At 44.7% G+C, this 22,920-nt stretch overlaps 1 protein-coding gene across 1 annotated transcript in view; it reads left to right on the top strand.

Annotated features, from left to right (window-relative positions):
* The first annotated feature begins 4,584 nt into the window (after positions 1–4,584).
* LOC139183686 (epididymis-specific alpha-mannosidase-like) overlaps positions 4,585–22,920 on the top strand; it is a 43,995-nt gene continuing 25,659 nt past the window's right edge. The window contains exons 1-3 of the mRNA XM_070791846.1: positions 4,585–4,789; positions 6,207–6,353; positions 7,791–7,896. Coding sequence (XP_070647947.1) covers positions 4,652–4,789; positions 6,207–6,353; positions 7,791–7,896 — 391 coding nt within the window. The 5' untranslated portion in view covers positions 4,585–4,651. The remainder of the gene's footprint in view (positions 4,790–6,206; positions 6,354–7,790; positions 7,897–22,920) is intronic.

Below are 22,920 nucleotides of genomic sequence, written 5' to 3'. Positions count from 1 at the left end.
GATATAATGGACCCATGAGCCTGTCTGGTGGGTGAGGAGGGTGTGGACGAAGCACACAGGTTAATACAGAATAATATTCTTCAGTAAATGCCATGGAGGTGAGATGGGAGGCCCAGAGAAAGTCTCTCACACGTGAAAAGACATAAAGGAGGAACAGACAAGAAGTGGGGGAAGATGCTTCCCAGCAGAGGGAGCAGCACGTCAAAGGGCCTGAGCTGGGAAAGGGCTCAAGCCCTGACCCTGCAGCTATGGTGCTGGGAGGACAGGGCTCCTTCCAGGCCAAGAGCACAGAGGCCAGGACACAGCAGAGGAAAAGGGTTGTGAGGCAGTGGAGCGTCCAGCAGCTTCAGGGTGGACTGAGCAGAAGAGTGGGTGGGAGGTGAGGCCAGAAAGGCAGGGGAGACATGTGCTGGAGGGCCCAGGTTCAGGCTTCGGGTCAGGCTCCCTGAGGGCAGACACGGGAGCTAAGGAAGGCTGAAGCTAGAGGATGCCGGGCCCTGCTGCTGTGGGGTGGATCTTGGCACTGGGTGCAGCCCAGGCAGTCTGCCCATCAGGGCATCCTGAGCCCCCAGGCTGGTCACATGCCCTAGAGGACAGACAGCGACATGTCCCCAAGAACACATGGAAGTGGTGCTGGAGGGTCCATCGTGCAGACTCCCACGCAGCACAGAGTAGGGTTGGGCTGTTCCTTCTCTGGAACACCCAGCACAAGTCATGCTTCATGCTCTCATGAGCTGCTATGGCCCAGATCAGGAAGCGGTCACAGGCTGCATGCCCACCTTTGACACAGGGGACAAGATGGCACTGCCAGCACCCTGCATTCTTCTCACGGTGCTCGGGTTCAGCGTGGAGTTCATGGTGCATCTCATTGGACCTGAACACATGTGCATCGGCTCTTTTGCTTAACAACAATTTGCTGCCAGGAACCAAGGTCACGGGTCCTAGAACCTCAAGTAGTCTCTTCTGCTAGGCTACTGGGCATAATAGAGCCAGTCCCAAAGATAGGGCTCCTGCCCTATAGCCTGTCCCTGCAGGGAAATGACACCTGCCCATGAAGGACAGAAAGTCCCTGAGGCTGTCACAAAATCTGCTCTAATCCCCCACCTCCCCAGGGCCCTTCCATCCTCCAGAGCTGTGAGAAAATACATGTCTGCTGTTTATGTCCCATCTCTGGAACACTGTTATGGCAGTTTAAACAGACTATGTGCCACTCACAAAGGATTTAACAGCAGGAGACAGACTAACAGGCTGCAGAGATGCTCTGAAGGTGTGCAGTGTTGACCCACACTGAGATGCCAGCTCTGCCATGGCACATGGAGGAGGAAAGAGTAAAGATGCAGAGATGTAGGAATGGGCTGGATGGAGCTTTCTGGTAAGGTCAGGAGGCCCAGAGGACGTCCTTAACCCAAACACTAGTACCACCAACAAGCTCAGAGATGGGGCTGGCCCTTCAGGTTAGGGCGGATGGAGGGGTGCCATTGCGGGTCCCTGGTGGCATTCAAAGTGATAAGATGCAGAAAGGGGAGACCAGGTGCCTGCAGCTGGGGGCAGATCAGTGCAGGCTGTTGGGAGGACCCCATATTGCTCTCTAGTAGCCTCTTACAAAATACCAGGCTGGATGAAGCACAAGCTGGAATCAAGAGCACCAGGAGACATGTAAACAATCTCAGGTATGCAGGTGATACCACTATAATGGCAGGAAGAGAAGAGGAACCAAAGAGTCTCTTGACGAAGATGAAAGAGAAGAGTGAAAAAGCTGGCTTAAAACTCAACATTCAAAAAACTAAGATTATCATATCTGGCCCCTTCACTTCATGGCAAAAAGATGGGGAAACAATGCAAACAGTGACCAATTTCATTTTCTTGGGCTCCAGAACCACTGTGGACAGTGACTATAGCCACAAAATTAGAAGGCCCTCGCTCCTTTGAAAATAAAGCTATAATAAACTTAGACAGCGTAACAAAAAGCAGAGACATCACTTTTGCCAATAAACGTCCATATAGTTAAAGCCATGGTTTTACCTGGAGGCATGACCAGATGTGACAGTTGGACCATAAAATTGGCTGAGTGCCAAAAAATGGATGCTTCTGAACTGTGGTGCCGGAGGAGATCAAAGCAGTCAATCCTAAAGGAAATCAGTCCTGAATACTCACTGGAAGGACTGATGATGAAGCTGAAGCTCCAGTACTTTGGCCACCTGATGCGAAGAGCTGACTCATTGGAAAAGATGCTGATGCTGGGAAAGATTGAAGGTGGAAGGAGAAGGGGACAATAGAGGCTGAGATGGATGGATGGCATCACTGAGTCAATGGACATCAGTTTGAGCAAACTGGGGGAGATAGAGAAGGACAGGAAAGCCTGGTGTGCTGCAGTCCATGGGGTCACAAAGAGTTGGACATGACTGAGCAACTGAACAACAAAGTGACCTCTTCCAAGGCTGCTTGAGTATCCTGATGTGATGGCTGGTTCCTCCAGGGCTAGCAATCCAGGAGAGGACATAGTGACCGCGGGTCAAGGCATGCCATCGAGTAAGGAGGTGTGGCAGTGGGTACACAACCATGGTGACTACACTCCAATTGTGAACTGCCGACCTGAGAGAGGAATGGAGCAACCAGTTGGAGGTTCTGCTGAGCAGGAGCTTGGAGATGGCACCTGTGAGGCTGGGGCACCGCCCTCTAGGAGGCATGTACACCCCAAACCAGTGACCAGAGCCTGGTGATCTGAGGGGGTAGAATATGTGGGAAGGAAACAGGTGGGGCCCATTGTCATCACTCCCAGGGACCTACTTCGGAACTGGAACCTCATATACACGACTCTGGACACTGCCAGTTCAGAGGTCTGGGCATTCAAAGTGGGGGTGCTTCCACCATGGGAGAAGTTCCTGCTGGCCTGGTCACTATGGGTTATTCCTGCCAAAAGGCCAGTAGAAAAGATTCAGCAGTGTAGCGAGGAAAACTGACCCAGACCATGTGAGGAGGTAGATCAGGCCAGCTGAGCACAAGGAGGCCAAGAAGACTTGGTTTGGAGCTCACATGGGCATCTCTGGTCTTCTCTGCCTCATCTGGATGCTGAATGGACAGGCAGGCGCTGTGGCTCAGGAAGGGATGCTGACCAAGGGTCAGGCCCTCAGGAAAGAGGCTCTGGGCAGCACCAGGTCAGCATCATACCAGCACAGGTGCCCACTGGAGGTGAAAGGAGATGGATGGCAGGGAGGGACATGAGCATCTTCCACATCCCCCATCATCTATGACAAGAAGAGCTAATGCACAGGCCTGGTGGAGGGATGAGAGTACACACCTGTGGGACATGGAGGACATCTCCACGTGGGCACAGGCGCACGGGGCAGGGGCTGGAGCAGCAGGGCTGGCCTGCCCCTCTCTCTGCAGGGCTCCTAGGGCTGCTGCTCGTCTCCTTCCACAGGGCCTGGTTAGGGCTCCCCATAGCCGGGCGCACCGGGATCCACACACGAGCACACCAGGGACCAAGGCAAACTGTGTCTTGCCACTTCTGACAGCCTCCAAGTCACACAGGCCATCTTTTCTCCATTCTGTTGGTTCCTAGACAGTCACAAGTTCACCAGCTACAAAGGGAGAAGACGCAGGTCCTGTACTCAGTAGGAGGAAGTCAAGATCAAGTCAGGTCAGGTGCATACCAGGGACGGGATGGGAGAGAGAGGATGGAGACCTGCTTGGAGACCGTGCTCTCCAGTTGTATTTGCTGGGGGAGTGGACAAGATGGCCCGAAGGGAGAGTGAGTCACAGGTCTGGCAGCAATAGAAAGAGCCACTCAGGCATTTGGAGGTCAGAGAGAGGAGCCCACTCCAAGACCCCTGCTCCTGAGTCAGGGTTAGAGATCCCCAGGCAACACTCTGACCCCTGCAGGCTGCACCATGTGCCAGGCATCCTCCAGGAAGGAGACACCGCTGTTGTCATCTCCTGTGCATTCCCTCTCGGGTCCCCAGCACATCTATGGGCGCCCCATTTTACAGATGGACTGCTGAGATGCAGACAGCTTAGGCATCTTACCACGGTCGCTATCCCTGATCCAGACCTAATTCTGAAAATTTCAGGCCTTCTGCTCCTACACTAGCTGTGCAAACTCGGGTTGTCAGGTCCTATTTGTGAAAGCCAACTTTCCTCCTTAAAAGAGCAACTACAATTCCTATTGCAAGGCTCAGACTGGGGCTTCATGTGAAGGAGAATGTATCAGGGCAGGCTTCCTGGTGGTGGCAGACCCCACCCTGAGAGTTATGATTTGCAGAGCGGTGTAAAGGAGTCAGTCCAGTGGGCTGGGGAAAGGGATGGGCAAGATGCCCAGTGGGAAACACTGGGAGAGGCCTAAGGGAAAGGCATGAGGACTGGGGTGAGGAGAGCCAGGCCTGGCCAGAGGGAAGCTGGCAGTCCCCCAGGGGAGGCGTATTTGGGGTTTGTCTAAAGGTGGATGGTCAGGACACCGCAGATGGGAGCAGAGTGCTGCTGGGCAGTGAGCGAGTGCCACCTGCCTGCACTGCTCAGGTGACAGCATCTGTGTGGGTGTCACTCTGGTTTCCTTCCCACTGCATCCACCAAAGGGTGGTGGCCCAGTCATCTGGCAGGAGGCTGGGCCCTGCAGGCAGGCAGACGTCCTCCAGCCCCTGAGCTGGCCGAGGAGATGGAGCCGCAGAACTGGCTGCCTCTTCTCCTGCAGTTGGGCCTGATGTGGCCCCCGCGGGCTCAGCCTGAGCCCCGACTAACGATATTCGTGGTTCCCCACAGCCACATGGACGTGGGCTGGCTGCACACCGTACAGGTAGGTGGCCCGAGTGACCCCACACACCTCTTGAAGCTGCGGTCCTTTTTCCATCTGGACTCCAGAGTGGGTTTGTGTCCTGGGTCTCTGCCATCAGGGAACTTGGCCTTGGGCCCACCTGTACTTGGCTATGGACTGGATGTCGGCTGCCCTGGTGGCTAAAATAGTAAAGAATCTGCCTACAATACAGGAGACCCAGATCCCCTGGGTCAGGAAGATCCCCTGGAGAAGGAAATGGTAACCCACATCAGTATTCTTGCCTGGAGAATCCCAAGGACAGAGGAGTGTGGTGGGCTATAGTCCACGGGGTCACAAAGATTTGGACACGACAGAGCAACTAAGGTAGACTGGCTGTGGGCAGGGGTGAGAATGTGTCCCCAGCCGCAATGTGTGGAAGGTGTTCTTCGAAATTCCATTGAGTGAACGAATGAACCAGGGCAGAGGAAAAGAGGGAAAGACTGATTTCCATAAGTTTCTGGTGCAGGTAACTGAAATGATTACCCAGGCCTGCACAAGCTCTTTCTGGAAGGAGGAAGGAAATAAATGAATAGGACCACTCTGTGATCGTGGATACAATAATTTCCATGAGATGTTAATAACTGAGTCGCTCATTTTAAAGGGAGTTGGGCAGCAAGAGGCCCTGAGGCTGAGTGTTGAGTCTGGTCCTAGCTCACTGGGCAGCCTCTGTGGGTGGTCACCCGCCTGCGTGTGGAACTGCTGACATGTGGGGAGGCATGCTCGTCACTCCAGTTTAGAGAAGGGACACTGAGGCCCGGGGTGGGGTGCTGCCCAAGTCAGCAGACATTGCCATCTTGCTAGCTAACCCCCTCCCAGGGCTCCTTGCGTTCCTTTATCAGTATCTCTGGGCACCACGGTGAGCCAGCCTGACCCAGATGGGAGCATGCTCAGCTCCATTCTGGGGGCTCCCAGCCTCTGGGGAGGAGATAGATCCAGAAGATGACTCTGCCCTTGACACACACTTCCCCACCATTTCATCCCAAGAAGGCCCATCAGGGTCCCTGGACCTCACTCCTTGGGCCCTGTTGTCAATTGGTCTCTGATCTAAGGCAGGAGTGGTTAGCACACCCCACTGGGCTAGCCCAGGCCTTGGCTGGGCTGGCACATCCCTCTGTCACGTACAGTGTCTGTCTCCTCATGACTCCTCAGGGGCAGGCTCCCATCTAAGGGGTCCTTCTCTCAGTGCAAGGCTCACTGTGTGTCCATCACAGAGTGGATGCTGGGATCCCTTGTTTGAGGATCAGGGAGAGCCGATTGCAGGGCCTGGACAGGCTTGGTGGGAGCGCCAGTGGCCCCTGGACACCATGTCTCCCTGGAAGTTCCTCCTCGGTTCCTGGTCCACGCTCTCTGGTTTCCCCCACGGGTGTGGAGTGACGGTCTCTCCCCCTCCCCACCCCAGGAGAACATGCAGGCTTATGTCACCAGCGTCTACAACTCCGTGGTGGAGGAGCTGACCCTTGAGAAGAAACGCAGGTTCATCGCCGTGGAGCAGGAATATTTCAGGCTGTGGTGGGACGGCGTCGCCTCGGACAGGCAGAAAGGCCAGGTAATGGTGCCCTCAGGGTGTCCTCACCAGGCAGCTGAGAGCAGATGCCCTGGGGGTCCCGGGGATGACCCTTCAGGAAGCTCCTGGGTTGTGCTCTGTGTGACCAGGTCTAGGCTGCATAGACCAGGAGGCCCCAACTGCGCTGAGCTGTGCCCAGGGCCCATTTAGTACAGGTTTGTGGTCAGCCCCATGCCCAGGGGACAGGTTTGTGTTTGATCCTGCCTTTCTGGTTCCTCCTGAAAAGTTGCAGCTCTGGCAGCCCAGCTGGACACTCAGCTGGTGTGAATGGGGTCACCTTTGACCCTGGGCACATCAGGGTGAGCCTGTGTCCACACCCTCTGACTTCCATTATGAATCTGCGTGGCTCCCATGGACACTGGAGCCAGTGAACATCCAGGGTTGCAGGAGTCCCTGTGGATTTACTTTCTGATTAATTCTGTATCACAGGGGGTCAGAGGCCATGGTCCTTGGAGGGGCAGTCTGGGGCCAGGTCCTCTCCCCATCTCCATGTCATCACAGGATGGGGCTAGCCTCTTCAGCTGCATGTGAATTCATTGGTAGCATGATTAATGTTAAATTCCCAATTTAGTTAGTTATATAAGAGCTATAATGATCTTCTTGCTCAACAGTTAGTGAACTATGGGGAGGGAGGTGGGAGAGGGTTCAGGATTGGGAACACGTGTACACCCATGGCAAAACCAATACAATATTGTAAAGTAAAAAAAAAAAATACATGAAGCTGCTAACATTTATTTTCAATTGGTTTAAGTAAACCATATCTTGGATTAAAATAAATAAATAGTGTTAAGGAAATGGGTAAACAATATTAACAGAGAGATAACTGGGGGAAGCTGAAACTCTAGTTCTTTGGCTACCTGATAAGAAGAGCCAACTCATTGGAAAAGACCTTCATGCGGGGTAAGATTGAAGGCAGGAGGAGAAGGGGATGACAGAGGATAAGGAGCTTAGATGGCATCACCAACTCAGTGGACATCCAATTGAGCCAATTCTGGGAGATAGTGAATGACAGGGAAGCCTGGAGTGCTTCAGTCCATGGGGTTACAAAGGGTCAGAGATGACTGATCAACTGAAAAACAACAATCGGTGGAAAGATTTATGGGAGGGGAGTGTTTTTTACAATCCTTGCAACACTTTCATAACCTTGAAATTATTTCAAAACAAAAGTTGTGAACATATGTACCTGTATATATGCCTGATGAAGCATTAGCCATGGCCAGGTGCTGTTCTGATAGCTGGACACAGGGCTGACCAGGACAGACAGTGTCCTGATATTTGCAGAAGTGAGGCTGAGGAGCCTGAAGGAAGGACCTTCATCCTTCAGGAGTCTGAAGGATGCAGTAGACATGAGACCAGCAAACAAAAACGGTTTAGCCTGGGAGGTGTAACGTGGCGTTTCTCTCTGCCCATCACGCCAAGGTCCACCAGCTTGTGGCTGAAGGTCGCCTAGAGTTTGTCCTCGGAGGCCAGGTCATGCACGACGAGGCCGTGACCCACATTGATGACCAGATCCTCCAGCTCACAGGTTTGATTATTCTTCTCCAGACCAGAGTCCCTGTGGCCTCCTGCGAGTCTGGGACTGGGTGTCTGAGCCCTGGTCCTGAGCTCTGTCTTCCCCTTTCAGCAGGAGACTGTGCCCAGTCAACACTGATTACTGGCGCCGTGTCCATGTGTGCCCGAGTACAGAGGATAAGGGTGTGGATTCTAGACGAGCCAGCCTGGCTGGTTCCTGACTCTGCTAACTCCCAACCCTGTGACCCTGGGCAAGGATGCAGCCTCAATAAGCCTCAGTTGCCTCCTGTATAAAAATATTTGATAATGATGTATGATCTATCTCAAAGGGGTGTTATAAAGTTTAAATAGAAATAATTCAAATAGATCACATTGAGTACAGCATGTGGGTCTCTAGTCAATGATCAATAAGGGTCAGATGCCATCTCTGCCATCACCTCACCCACCAACTGTTCAACCATACCAACACCTCCAGCACCACCGCCATCACCACCATTACAACTGCCACCATCCATACCCGCACCTGTACCACCTCCAACAACACCACTTCCAAGTCTGTCATGAATGCCCAACACCACCATCACCACCACTAACATCTTGGCGCATCACTGCGTAATTTATAACACCAGCACCTCCAACATGAGCGCCATCACCATCACCACCATCACCAATGTCACCTGTATCTGTGCCTGTACCACCTGCAGTACCACCGCCTCCAAGTCGTAGTGAATCCTCCAGCACCACCACCATCACCACTAACACCTCAGCCCATCACTGCATCGCTTCTAACACCAACACCCCCAACCAACACCAAAATTACCATTACCACAACCTACCCATCATGCACCTCTTCCAAAACCACCACATTCCCCACCACTATTCGCATTCCGACCACCATCAAAATTAAAAGTGTGTTAATTATTTTAAACACCATTCTTGTAGAGAAGGGGACAAAAGGAAGCAAATGTAGAAAAATATGGGAAATCTATTGAAAATGTATTCATTTCCCATTTCCCCATTTCTCATTTCACCTCCAATTCAATACCCCTTCTAACACCAGTGCATACAACCACTCTCTCAACTGTTACATCCACACCATCACAACACCAACACCTCTACTACCATCCAGATCTCATCACCTTCACCACCCCAAAAACCAACAGCCGCTCGTCTACCGCTAACCTTAGCCCCCTGCCACCAGCAGCACCGTCTCCACCACCACAAGCAGCACCTGGATCACCAGCACTGTCACCTTCATTTTTTTTTTTTAATTTTTAAACTTTACAAAATTGTATTAGTTTTGCCAAATATCAAAATGAATTCGCCACAGGTATACATGTGTTCCCCATCCTGAACCCTCCTCCCTCCTCCCTCCCCATACCATCCCTCTGGGTCGTCCCCGTGCACTAGCCCCAAGCATGCAGTATCATGCATTGAACCTGGACTGTCACCTCGTTTCATACATGATATTTTACATGTTTCAATGCCATTCTCCCAAATCTTCCCACCCTCTCCCTCTCCCACAGAGTCCATAAGATTGTTCTATACATCAGTGTCTCTTTTGCTGTCTCATACACAGGGTTATTGTTACCATCTTTCTAAATTCCATATATATGCATTAGTATACTGTATTGGTGTTTTTCTTTCTGGCTTACTTTACTCTGTATAATAGGCTCCAGTTTCATCCACCTCATTAGAACTGATTCAAATGTATTCTTTTTAATGGCTGAGTAATACTCCATTGTGTATATGTACCATAGCTTTCTTATCCATTCATCTGCTGATGGACATCTAGGTTGCTTCCATGTCCTGGCTATTATAAACAGTGCTGCGATGAACATTGGGGTACATGTGTCTCTTTCCCTTCTGGTTTCCTCAGTGTGTATGCCCAGCAGTGGGATTGCTGGATCATAAGGCATTTCTATTTCCAGTTTTTTAAGGAATCTCCACACTGTTCTCCATAGTGGCTGTACTAGTTTGCATTCCCACCAACAGTGTAAGAGGGTTCCCTTTTCTCCACACCCTCTCCAGCATTTATTACTTGTAGACTTTTGGATCGCAGCCATTCTGACTGGTGTGAAATGGTACCTCATAGTGGTTTTGATTTGCATTTCTCTGATAATGAGTGATGTTGAGCATCTTTTCATGTGTTTGTTAGCCATCTGTATGTCTTCTTTGGAGAAATGTCTATTTAGTTCTTTGGCCCATTTTTTGATTGGGTCATTTATTTTTCTGGAGTTGAGCTGTAGGAGTTGCTTATATATTTTTGAGATTAGTTGTTTGTCAGTTGCTTCATTTGCTATTATTTTCTCCCATTCTGAAGGCTGTCTTTTCACCTTGCTAATAGTTTCCTTTGATGTGCAGAAGCTTTTAAGGTTAATTAGGTCCCATTTGTTTATTTTTTTTTATTTCCAATATTCTGGGAGGTGGGTCATAGAGGATCCCGCTGTGATGTATGTCAGAGAGTGTTTTGCCTATGTTCTCCTCTAGGAGTTTTATAGTTTCTGGTCTTATGTTTAGATCTTTAATCCATTTTGAGTTTATTTTTGTGTATGGTGTTAGAAAGTGTTCTAGTTTCATTCTTTTACAAGTGGTTGACCAGATTTCCCAGCACCACTTGTTAAAGAGATTGTCTTTAATCCATCGTATATTCTTGCCTCCTTTGTCAAAGATAAGGTGTCCATATGTGCGTGGATTTATCTCTGGGCTTTCTATTTTGTTCCATTGATCTATATTTCTGTCTTTGTGCCAGTACCATACTGTCTTGATAACTGTGGCTTTGTACTAGAGCCTGAAGTCAGGTAGGTTGATTCCTCCAGTTCCATTCTTCTTTCTCAAGATCGCTTTGGCTATTTGAGGTTTTTTGTTTTTCCATACAAATTGTGAAATTATTTGTTCTAGCTCTGTAAAGAATACCGTTGGTAGCTTGACAGGGATTGCATTGAATCTATAAATTGCTTTGGGTAGTATACTCATTTTCACTATATTGATTCTTCCAATCCATGAACATGGTATATTTCTCCATCTATTAGTGTCCTCTTTGATTTCTTTCACCAGTGTTTTATAGTTTTCTATATATAGATCTTTAGTTTCTTTAGGTAGATATATTCCTAAGTGTTTTATTCTTTCCATTGCAATCGTGAATGGAATTGTTTCCTTAATTTCTCTTTCTGTTTTCTCATTATTAGTGTATAGGAATGCAAGGGATTTCTGTGTGTTGATTTTATATCCTGCAACTTTACTATAGTCATTGATTAGTTCTAGTAGTTTTCTGGTGGAGTCTTTAGGGTTTTCTATGTAGAGGATCATGTCATCTGTAAACAGTGAGAGGTTTACTTCTTCTTTTCCAATTCGGATTCCTTTTATTTCTTTTTCTGCTCTGATTGCTGTGGCCAAAACTTCCAAAACTATGTTGAATAGTACTGGTGAAAGTGGGCACCCTTGTCTTGTTCCTGACTTTAGAGGAAATGCTTTCAATTTTTCACCACTGAGGATAATGTTTGCTGTGGGTGTCATATATAGCTTTTATTATGTTGAGGTATGTTCCTTCTATTCCTGCTTTCTGGAGAGTTTTTTTTATCATAAATGGATGTTGAATTTTGTCAAAGGCTTTCTCTGCATCTATTGAGATAATCATATGGGTTTTATCTTTCAATTTGTTAATGTGGTGTATTACATTGATTGATTTGCAGATATTGAAGAATCCTTGCATCCCTGGGATAAAGCCCACTTGGTCATGGTGTATGATCTTTGTAATGTGTTGTTGGATTCTGATTGCTAGAATTTTGTTAAGGATTTTTGCATCTATGTTCATCAGTGATATTGGCCTGTAGTTTTCTTTTTTTGTGGGATCTTTGTCAGGTTTTGGTATTAGGGTGATGGTGGCCTCATAGAATGAGTTTGGAAGTTTACCTTCCTCTGCAATTTTCTGGAAGAGGTTGAGCAGGATAGGTGTTAGCTCTTCTCTAAATTTTTGGTAGAATTCAGCTGTGAAGCCATCTGGACCTGGGCTTTTGTTTGCTGGAAGATTTTTGATTACAGTTTCAATTTCTGTGCTTGTGATGGGTCTGTTAGGATTTTCTATTTCTTCCTGGTCCAGTTTTGGAAAGTTGTACTTTTCTAAGAATTGTCCATTTCTTCCACGTTGTCCATTTTATTGGCATATAATTGTTGATAGTAGTCTCTTATGATCCTTTGTATTTCTATGTTGTCTGTTGTGATCTCTCCATTTTCATTTCTAATTTTATTGATTTGATTTTTCTCCCTTTGTTTCTTGATGAGTCTGGCTAATGGTTTGTCAGTTTTATTTATCCTTTCAAAGAACCAGCTTTTGGCTTTGTTGATTTTTGCTATGGTCTCTTTTGTTTCTTTTGCATTTATTTCTGCTCTAATTTTTAAGATTTCTTTCCTTCTACTAACCCTGGGGTTCTTCATTTCTTCCTTTTCTAGTTGCTTTAGGTGTTGAGTTAGGTTATTTATTTGACTTTTTTCTTGTTTCTTGAGGTGTGCCTGTGTTGCTATGAACTTTCCCCTTAGGACTGCTTTTACAGTGTCCCACAGGTTTTGGGTTGTTGTGTTTTCATTTTCATTCATTTCTATGCAAATTTTGATTTCTTTTTTTATTTCTTCTGTGATTTGTTGGTTATTCAGCAGCGTGTTGTTCAGCCTCCATATGTTGGAATTTTTAATAGTTTTTCTCCTGTAATTGAGATCTAATCTTATTGCATTGTGGTCAGAAAAGATGCTTGGAATGATTTCTATTTTAGCACTATCACCTTCATGGTGACCTCTAACACCCCAACCGCTTCCCGCACCACCACTTCCAGCACCACCACCAAAACCTCCAGGGCTAACTCTACCACCTACTGCACAACCGCCATCATCCATGCCAACAGCCTAACAGGAAACTGACAAACGTTACCACCACCTCTACCATCCTCACTACCACCATCATCACCACCAACTCCATTTGCATCATCATTATCCCTGTCAACACCACAACCACTGGCATCACAGCCATCACACCAACATAGCTCTCATCAATACCACCATATCACCACCATCGCCTCTTCCATATGCATTACTAACACCACCACGGTCGCACCACCATCACCTTCACAACCTCCATCACCACACATACTGCCACGAAGGGCACATTCTCCTCTACTTAACAGGTGTTTTTCACAGGCATCACTTCACTCACCCCGGAAGGCAGGGTGTCCAGAGGGCATCAGGCTCGCAGTCTCTTTCGCAGAAGAGACACTAAGACTGAAGCTACAGGAGGGCAGAGTGTCAGTGGGAGAGCCCGGTTGACTGCAGTGTGGGCTGGGCGCTAGCCCACTGTCACTCCACTGAAGTCGGACCCTGTGCAGGACATCACGATGGCACTGGGCTCTCTCTTTGGATCTTCTTACCTCGTCTCTCCTCTCAACTCTTTAATCGGTGCTTCCTTCCTTCTGAGTTTCTACTGCCTTATTTCTAGATGGAAGTGATAAGCTCATGGGAATCTTTATGTTTTACCATAGAAACTCCCCTGTCTGCAAAATGCAGCCTCAGGCCTCACCTCCTGCTTTCCTCCTGTTCCTTCTGCTTCCTGCTTCCCAGATCTGCCCCTAAGACAAGGCCTCCTGTGGTTCAGAACAAGGTTTCCTGTTGTTTCCAGTCAGACTCACCTAGGGAGTCTCATGTCCAGGAACCTTCCACTGGGGCCACAGTGCTCGAGTACCTCCCCTCTTCACTGTGACCTACAGTTTGCTTCTGGCAGTGACCGGTGTCTGATTCTTATCTGGGTCCCCAGGGCTCAGTCCAGGATTTGACCAGCCAGGGCTGGTGGGCATAGAGGGAGGGAAAGGGCACTGAGCTGTCTTCCTCCGGGTACCTACAGAATCATCATTCCTCATCTCTGGCCTCAGACCACCATGCTCACCTTCTTAAACACCGCACAGCTGACCTTGAAAGGCAGACCAGAGAAGCCAGAATCTAAGCTAAGATAGGTTCCCGTCACTGGGGCAGGAAGGGCTGTGGACCTCTTGATCCTCCCCAGGATATTCTCTGAGGCTCCATTTCCAACACCATCAGGCTCCTGGGACCCTCAGAGGATGGGCCCTGACTTCATCTCATGATGACCTCCTGTTCTAAGAACAAGGCATACACTTCCTTCCTTCAGTCCTGGTCGCAGTCCTGGAGATGGGGAGACTTACAAAACCCATTCTTGGAAGTTGAATATGAGGCAGAAATGCTGCTGAAACTTATATGAATCACGCTGCCAGTAGGTGATGGTCGCATTCTTTTTAAAAAGTTCCTTACTGTTTCTTATTATGTATATTATTGAGGTGCGGGTGACTTACAGGGTTTTAGGTGCAGAGCAATTGATGCAGGTGTACATACACACATATTATTTTTGAAATGTTTTCTATTATAGGTTATTATGAGGCATTAAATAAACTTCCCTGTGCTGTACAGTACACCTTTCTTGTTTGTTGCATACCTGTTTTTTAATTAAAAATCTAGCATTCTATTCATCCTTAGTCAAACAACTGAAATCAAAATGTCATGCATTTTTTATTTAGGCAGAAATTCATAAATATTCTAAGATATATAAGTATATGTTATGCATATTATATATATATATATACACACACACACAAAAGCATTGCTACTACAATTGAAGAAGGGGTGAAAAAGAACAAAAAAAGAGATGCAGAAATTGGAAAACAAAAACTAAACGAAGTGAAAGCACTGAATATTAAATAGCAAAAGTGAAACAAACTAGATAAAACTAAAAGATCACCAGTCCAGGTTCGATGCAGGATACAGGATGCTTGGGGCTGGTGCACTGGGATGACCCAGAGGGATGGTACAGGGAAGGAGGTGGGAGGGGGGTTCAGGATGGGGAGCACGTGTACACCCATGGCGGATTCATGTTGATGTGTGGGAAAACCAATACAATATTGTAAAGTAATTAGCCTCCAATTAAAATAAATAAATTTAAATTAAAAAAAAAATAAAAAAGATTCTGCAAAAAAAAACCACACAAAAAACTAAAAGATTATCATATAGTCTAGTTGTTTTTTAACTATTGTGGTTCATTAGAAACGTATCTGGAGCTCTGGAGGAAAAAAAGCAATACCTGGTCGTTTGTATTTAAAAAAGAGATTCCAGGAAATTCTGATACATATCTGCAGTTTAAAAAGTGATTACAGGTTTTTCTATTAAATGGTAGTTTTGGTGATATAGAGTTCTATAATTTTTCTGTTGAGTAATCATGACACAATGGTATTGAGTAATAGTTACATAATCACAAAGGTAAAAGATCTTATCAGTTTTCACAATCAATAGCCAGAGAGAAAATAAAAGATAATTACAATTACAAACGATTATGGGAACATGTTTAACCTAACAATATAAAATAGGAACAAATTATTTGCGTGGGTTAAGCAGACTGACCTTGTAAGTGGAGGTTTTCATGCATTTACATTTGAGGTGATTATCAATATGTTTGATCCAATTACCATTTTCTTAATTGTTTTGGGATTATTTTCTGTAGATCTTTTTCTTCTCTTGTGTTTCTTGGCTAGAGAAGTTCCTTTGGCATTTGCTGTAAAGCTGGTTTTGTTGAGCTCTCCAACAAATGCTAAAGGATCTTCTCTAGACAGGAAACACAGAAAGGGTGTTTAATTCGAACCCAAAACAACAAAGTAAATGGCAATGGGATCATACTTATCAATAATTACCTTAAATGTAAATGGGTTGAATGACCCAACCAAAAGACAAAGACTGGCTGAATGGATACAAAAAGAAGACCCCTATATATGTTGTCCAGAAGAGACCCACCTCAAAACAAAGGACACATACAGATGGAAAGTGAAGGGCTGGAAAAAGATATTCCATGCAAACAGAGACTAAAAGAAAGGAGGAGTAGCAATACTCATATCAGATAAAATAGACTTTAAAATAAAGGCTGTGAAAAGAGACAAAGGACACTACATAATGATCAAAGGATTAATCCAAGAAGAATTTATAACAATTATAAATATATATGCACCCAACATAGGAGCACTGCAATATGTAAGGCAAATGCTAACAAGTATGAAGGGGGAAATTAACAATAACACAACAGGAGTGGGAGACTTTAAGACCTCACTCATGCCTATGCATAGATCAACTAAACAGAAAATTAACAAGGAAACAAAAACTTTAAATGATACAATGAATCAGTTAGACTTAATTGATATCTATAGGACATTTCACCCCAAAACAACAAATTTTACCTTTTTCTCAAGTGCACATGGAACCTTCTGCAGGATAGATCACATCCTGGGCCATAAATCTAGTCTTGGTAAATTCAAAAAAATTGAAATCATTCCAAGCATCTTTTCTGACCACAATGCAGTAAGATTAGATGTCAATTACAGGAGAAAAACTATTAAAATTACAACATATGGAGGCTGAACAACACGCTGCTGAATAACCAACAAATCACAGAAGAAATAAAAAAGAAATCAAAATATGCATAGAAACGAAGGAAAATGAAAACACAACAACCCAAAACCTATGGGACACTGTAAAAGCAGTGCTATGGGGAAGGTTCAAAGCAATACAAGCTTACCTCAAGAAACAAGAAAAAAATCAAATAAATAACCTAGGCAAAAGTTGCTTTAGGTGTAAATAACTCTATGCCTAAAGCAACTAGAAAAGGAAGAAATGAAAAACCCCAGGGTTAGTAGAGGCAAAGAAATCTTAAAAATTAGGGCAGAAATAAATGCAAAAGAAACAAAAGAGACCATAGCAAAAATCAACAAAGCCAAAAGCTGGCTTTTGAGAGGATAAATAAAATTGACAAACCATTAGCCAGACTCATCACGAAACAAAGGGAGAAGAATCAAATCAACAAAATTAGAAATGAAAATGGAGAGATCACAACAGACAACACAGAAATACAAAGGATCCTAAGAGACTACTATCAGCAACTATATGACAATAAAATGGACAACGTGGAAGAAATGGACAAATTCTTAGAAAAGTACAACTTTCCAAAACTGAACCAGGAAGAAAGAGAAAATCTTAACAGACCCGTCACAAGCATAGAAATCGAAACTGTAATCAGAAATCGTCCAGCAAACCAAAGCCCAGGACCAGACGGCTTCACAGCTGAATTCTATCAAACATTTAGAGAAGAGCTAACACCTATCCTACTGAAACTCTTCCAGAAAATTGCAGAGGAAGGTAAACTTCCAAACTCATTCTTTGAGGCCACCATCACCCTAATACCAAAACCAGACAACGATGCCACAAAAAAAGAAAACTACAGGCCAATATCACCGATGAACATAGATGCAAAAATCCTTAACAAAATTCTAGCAAACAGAATCCAACAACACATTAAAAAGATCATACATCATGACCAAGTGAGCTTTATCCCAGGGATGCAAGGATTCCTCAATATCCACAAATAAATCAACGTAATACACCACATTAACAAATTGAAAGATAAAACCCATATGATTATCTCAATAGATGCAGAGAAAGCCTTTGACAAAATTCAACATCCACTTATGCTTGAAAACCCTCCAGAAAGCAGGAATAGAAGGAACATACCTCAACATAATAAGAGCTATATATGACAAACCCACAGCAAACATTATCCTCAATGGTGAAAAATTGAAAGCATTTCCCTTAAAATCAGGAACAAGACAAGGGTGCCCACTCTCACCACTACTATTCAACATAGTTTTGGAAGTTTTGGCCACAGCAATCAGAGCAGACAAAGAAATAAAAAGAATCCAAATTGGAAAAGAAGAAGTAAACCTCTCACTGTTTACAGATGACATGATCCTCTACATAGAAAACCCAAAAGACTCCACCAGAAAATTACTAGAGTTAATCAATGAATATTGTAAAGTTGCAGGATATAAAATCAACACACAGAAATCCCTTGCATTCCTATTCACTAACAATGAGAAAACAGAATGAGAAATTAAGGAAAGTACTCCATTCACCATTGCAGTGAAAAGAATAAAATACTTAGGAATATATCTACCTAAACAAACAAAAGATCTATATATAGAAAACTATAAAACACTGGTGAAAGAAATCAAAGATGGCACAAATAGATGATGAAATATACCATGTTCATGGATTGGAAGAATCAATATAGTGAAAATGAGCATACTACCCAAAGCAATCTATAGATTAAATGCAATCTCTATCAAGCTACCAACAGTATTTTTCAGAGAACTAGAACAATAAATTTCACAATATGTATGGAAATACAAAAAAGCTCGAATAGCCGAAGCAATCTTGAGAAAGAAGAATAGAACTGGAGGAAACAACCTGCCTAACTTCAGGCTAAACTACAAAGCTACAGTCACCAAGACAGTATGGTACTGGTACAAAGACAGAAACATAGATCAATGGAACAAAATAGAAAGCCCAGAGATAAATCCATGCACCTATGGACACCTTATCTTCGACAAAGGAAGCAAAAATATACAATGGAGAAAAGACAATCTCTTTAACAAGTGGTGTTGGGAAAACTGGTCAACCACTTGTACAAGAAAAAAACTGGAAATAGAACTGCCATACGACCCAGCAATCCCACTGCTGGGCATACACACCGAGAAAACCAGAATTGAAAGAGACATGTGTACCCCAATGTTCATCGCAGCACTGTTTATAATAGCCAGAACATGGAAGCAACCTAGATGTCCATCAACAGACAAATGGATAAGAAAGCTGTGGTACATATACACAATGGAGTAGTACTCAGCCATTATAAAGAATACATTTGAATTAGTTCTAATGAGGTGGATGAAACGAGCCTATTATACAGAATGAAATTAGTTAGAAAGAAAAACAATAATACCATATACTAACACTTATATATGGAATTTAGAAAGATGGTAACGACAACCCTATATGCGAGACAACAAAAGAGATGCAGGTGTATAGAACACTCTTTTGGACTCTGTACGAGAAGGCAAGGCTGGGATGATTTGAGAGAATAGCACTGAAACATGTATATTATCATGTGTGAAACAGATCGCCAGTCCAGGTTTGATGCATGAGACAGGGTGCTCAGGGCTGGTGCACCGGGATGACCCAGAGGAATGGGATAGGGAGGGAGGTGGTGGGGGGGCTCAGGATGGGGAACACATGTACACCTATGGCTGATTCATATGAATGTATGGCAAAACCACTGCAATATTGTAAAGTAATTAGCCTCCAATTAAAACACACACACACACACACACACACACAAAACAGCTGGTTTGATGGTGCTGAATTCTCTTCACTTTTGCTTGTCTGGAAAGCTTTCGATTTCTCCATCAAATCTGAATGAGAGTCTTGCTGGTAGAGTAGTCTTGGTTGTAGTTTCTTCCCGTTCACCACTTTAAATGTATCATTCCATTCCCTTCTGGCTTGCAGAGTTTCTGTTGAGAAATCAGCAGATAGCCTCATGGGAGTTCCCTGGCATGTTGTTTGTCGTTTTTCCCTTGTTGCTTTTAATATTTTATATTTGTCTTTAATTTTTGTCAGTTTGATTACTGTGTATCTTGGTGCTCCTCTTTGGGTTTATCCTTCCTGGGACTCTCTCTTATCTCTTTCTGGGACCCCTATAATGCAAATTTTGGTGCATTTAATGATGTCCCAGAGGTGTCTTAGTTTGCCTTCATTTCTTTTCATTCATTTTTCTATATTCTGTTCTGTGGCAGTTATTTCCACCATCCCATCCTCCAGGTCATTTTTCCATTCTTTTTCCTCAGTTATTCTGCGATTATTCTAGTGTATTATTCATTGCTGTTTGTTCTTTAGTTCTTCCAGGTCTTTGGAAAACATTTCTTCCCTCTTCTCCATTATTCCCCCAAGATCCTGCATCATCTTCACTATCGTTATTCTGAATTCTTTTTCTGGAAGGATGCCTATCTCCACTTCATTTAGTTGTCTTTCTGGGGTTTTATCTTGTCCCTTATTCTGGGACATATCTTTCTGACTTTTCATCCTAATTAACTTTATGTAATGTGGTTTTTGTTCTAGCCACTGTGGAATTGTGGCTCTTTTTGCTTTTTCTGTCTGTCCTCTGATTAAAGAGGCCAAGAGGCTTGGGTAAGGTGCCCGATGGCAGGGACTGACAGTGGGGAAAACTGGATCTTGCTCCGGGGGGCAGATCATTGCTCAGTAAAGCTTTAATCCAATTATTTGCTGATGAGTGGGGTTGCACTCCCTTCCTGATAGTTGTTTGGCCTGAGGTGAACAAGCACTGCGGTCTACAGGGTCTATGGTAGGGTTAATGGCGACCTCCAAGAGCATTTACAGCAAGGGGGACCTTCCAGGACTGTGGCTCTCAGTGCTTCTGTCTCCAAGGTGAACCCTGGCTGACCCAGGCCTCCTCAGCAGACCCTCCAACATTAGAAGGTAGTTTGGTTCAGCATCCTGGAGGGTTACTGCTCCTTTCTTGGAGGTCTTGGTGTGTGCAAGATTTTGTTTCTGTCCTCCAAGACTGGAGTATCTGTTCCCCCTATTTCTGTGGAAGTCTGATAATCAGATGCCGCTGGCCTTCAAGGTCAGATTTCCTGGGGATTCCCAGGCCCTTTGTTGGTTCCCCAGGCTGAGAAGCATGACATGTGTTTGAGAACCTTCACAGAAGTGGGAGGACTTCTTTGGTATTACTGTTCCCCAGTTTGTGGAGAACCTTACCCCACAGGGATGGCATTTCATTATATTGTGATTGTACCCATCCTTCAGGCTCAATATATAGCATTGTACAGGTGGTAGTTACAAAAACCATCCTCAAGAAAAAGAGATGCACCACAGAAAATGGTTGCCTGAGGAGGTCTTACAAATAGATTAGGAAAGAAGAGAAGTGAAAGGCAAAAGAGAAATGGAAAAATATGCCCATCTGAATGCAGAGGTCATGGAAAGATATGTCCTTCTGAATGCAGAGTTCCAAAGTATAGCAAGGAGAGATACAAGAAAGGTTTCTTAAGCAAAGAAATAGAGGAAAACCGCAGAATCGAAAAGACTAGAGGTCTCTTCAGGAAAATTGGAGATACCAAGGGAACATTTCATGCAAAAAGATGGGCACATAAAGGAAAGAAATGATAAGGAACTAACAGGGGTATAGAGGAGATTAAAGAAGATGTGGCAAGAATACACAAAGGAACTGGAGAAAAAAAGTCTTGATGGCCTGGATAATCACGATGGTGTGGTCACTCACCTAAAGCCAGACAGCCTGCATTGTGAAGTCAAATGGGCCTTAGGAAACATAGTATAAACAAAGCTAGTAGAGGTGGTGGAATTCTGGCTGATCTATTTAAAATCCTAGAAGATGATGCTGTTAAAGTGCTGACTCAATAGACCAGCACATTTGGAAAATACAGCAATGGCCACAAGACTGGAAAGGGTCAGCTTTTATTCCAATCCCAAATAAGGGTAATGCCAAAGAAAGTTGAAACTACCATCAGTTGCTCTAATTCCACATGCTAGCAATATAACGTTCAATATCCTTCAAGCTAGACTTCAATAGTACATGAACCGATAACTTCCAGGTATTCAACCTGGATTTAGAAAAGGCAGAGGAACTGGAGATCAAATTGCCAACATCCATTGGATCATACAAACAGCAAGAGAATTCCAGAAAAACACCTACATCTGCCTCACGGATTATGCTAAGTCTTTTGACTGTATGGATCATAGGAAATAGAAAACTCTTCAAGAGATGGGAATACCAGATCACCTTACCTGCCTCCTGAGAAACCTCTATGTAGGTCAAGAAGCAACCGTTAGAACCAGACATGGAACAACAAATTGGTTTCAAACTGACAAAGGAGTACACCAAGGCTGTATATTGACACCCTGCTTATTTAATTCATATGCAGAATGCATCATGAAAAATACCAGACTGGAGAAGCACAGGCTGGAATCAAGATTGCAGGGAGAAATATCAGTAACCTTGATATACAGATGACACCACCCTTAGGGCAGAAAGTGAAGAGGAACTAAAGAGCCTCTTGATGAAAATGAAAGAGGAGAGTGAAAAAGCTGGCCTAAAACTCAACATACCAAAAATTAAGATCATGGCATTTAGTCCCAACACTTCATGGCAAATAGATGGGGAAACAATGGAAAAGAGTGACAGATTATTTTCTTCGGCTCCAAAATCACTGCTGAAGGTGACTGCAACCATGAAATTAAAAGACACTTGCTTCTTGGAATAAAAGCTATGACAAGTAGACAGAATATTAAGAATCAGAGACATCACATTGCCGACAAAAGTCCATATAGCCAAAGCTATGGTTTTCCAGTAGTCATGTATGGCTGAGGGAATTAAAAAGGGCTGAAGGCTGAAGAATTTGTGCTTTCAAACTGTGGCTTTGGAGAAGACTCTTGCGAGTCCCTTGGACAGCAAGATGAAACCAGTCAAGCCTAAAGGAAATCAACCCTGAATGTTCTTTGGGAGGACTGATGCTGAAGCTGAAACTCCAGTGCTTTGGCCACCTGATGCAAAGAGCCAACTCATTGGAAAAGACCCTGGTGCTGGGAAAGATTGAGGGCAGGAGGAGAAGAGGGCAACAGAGGATGTGATATTGGACAGCACCACCAGCTCAATGGACATGAGTTTGAGCAAACTCTGGGAGACAGTGAGAGACAGAGAAGCCCGATATGAGCAGTCCAAGGGAATGCAAAAAGTTGGACCCCCCTAAGCTTTCAGACACTTAGAAACAACCCCCGTTTGACAGTTACAGAAATAAGGCAAAATAGGCGTTAAACCAAGTTAAAACATAATCAAAATGAAAAGTTACATTATGTCCACAGTTAAGGTACAATATGTTATATCAGTCCTTCTTAGAATTTTTTGATGTCATCAGATGAAGAAGAGTTGAAGAAAGTCTTTTCCTTGAAGCAGAGAAACCCACCATGGGAAGCCCTCAATTAATGAGGAGGTTGAAAAGTTGAAAGCTGAGTCACATAGTTAATTTTAAGGCTTCAGGATCTATGACAATATCTGTGCACAAAAACAGTCTGTCATAGAGACAGG

Source organism: Bos indicus, chromosome 6, assembly GCF_029378745.1.
Source record: "Bos indicus isolate NIAB-ARS_2022 breed Sahiwal x Tharparkar chromosome 6, NIAB-ARS_B.indTharparkar_mat_pri_1.0, whole genome shotgun sequence".
Lineage (NCBI taxonomy): Eukaryota > Metazoa > Chordata > Mammalia > Artiodactyla > Bovidae > Bos > Bos indicus.
Note: the sequence above shows the minus strand (reverse complement) of the source record. Positions and strands in the feature narration are given on the sequence as shown.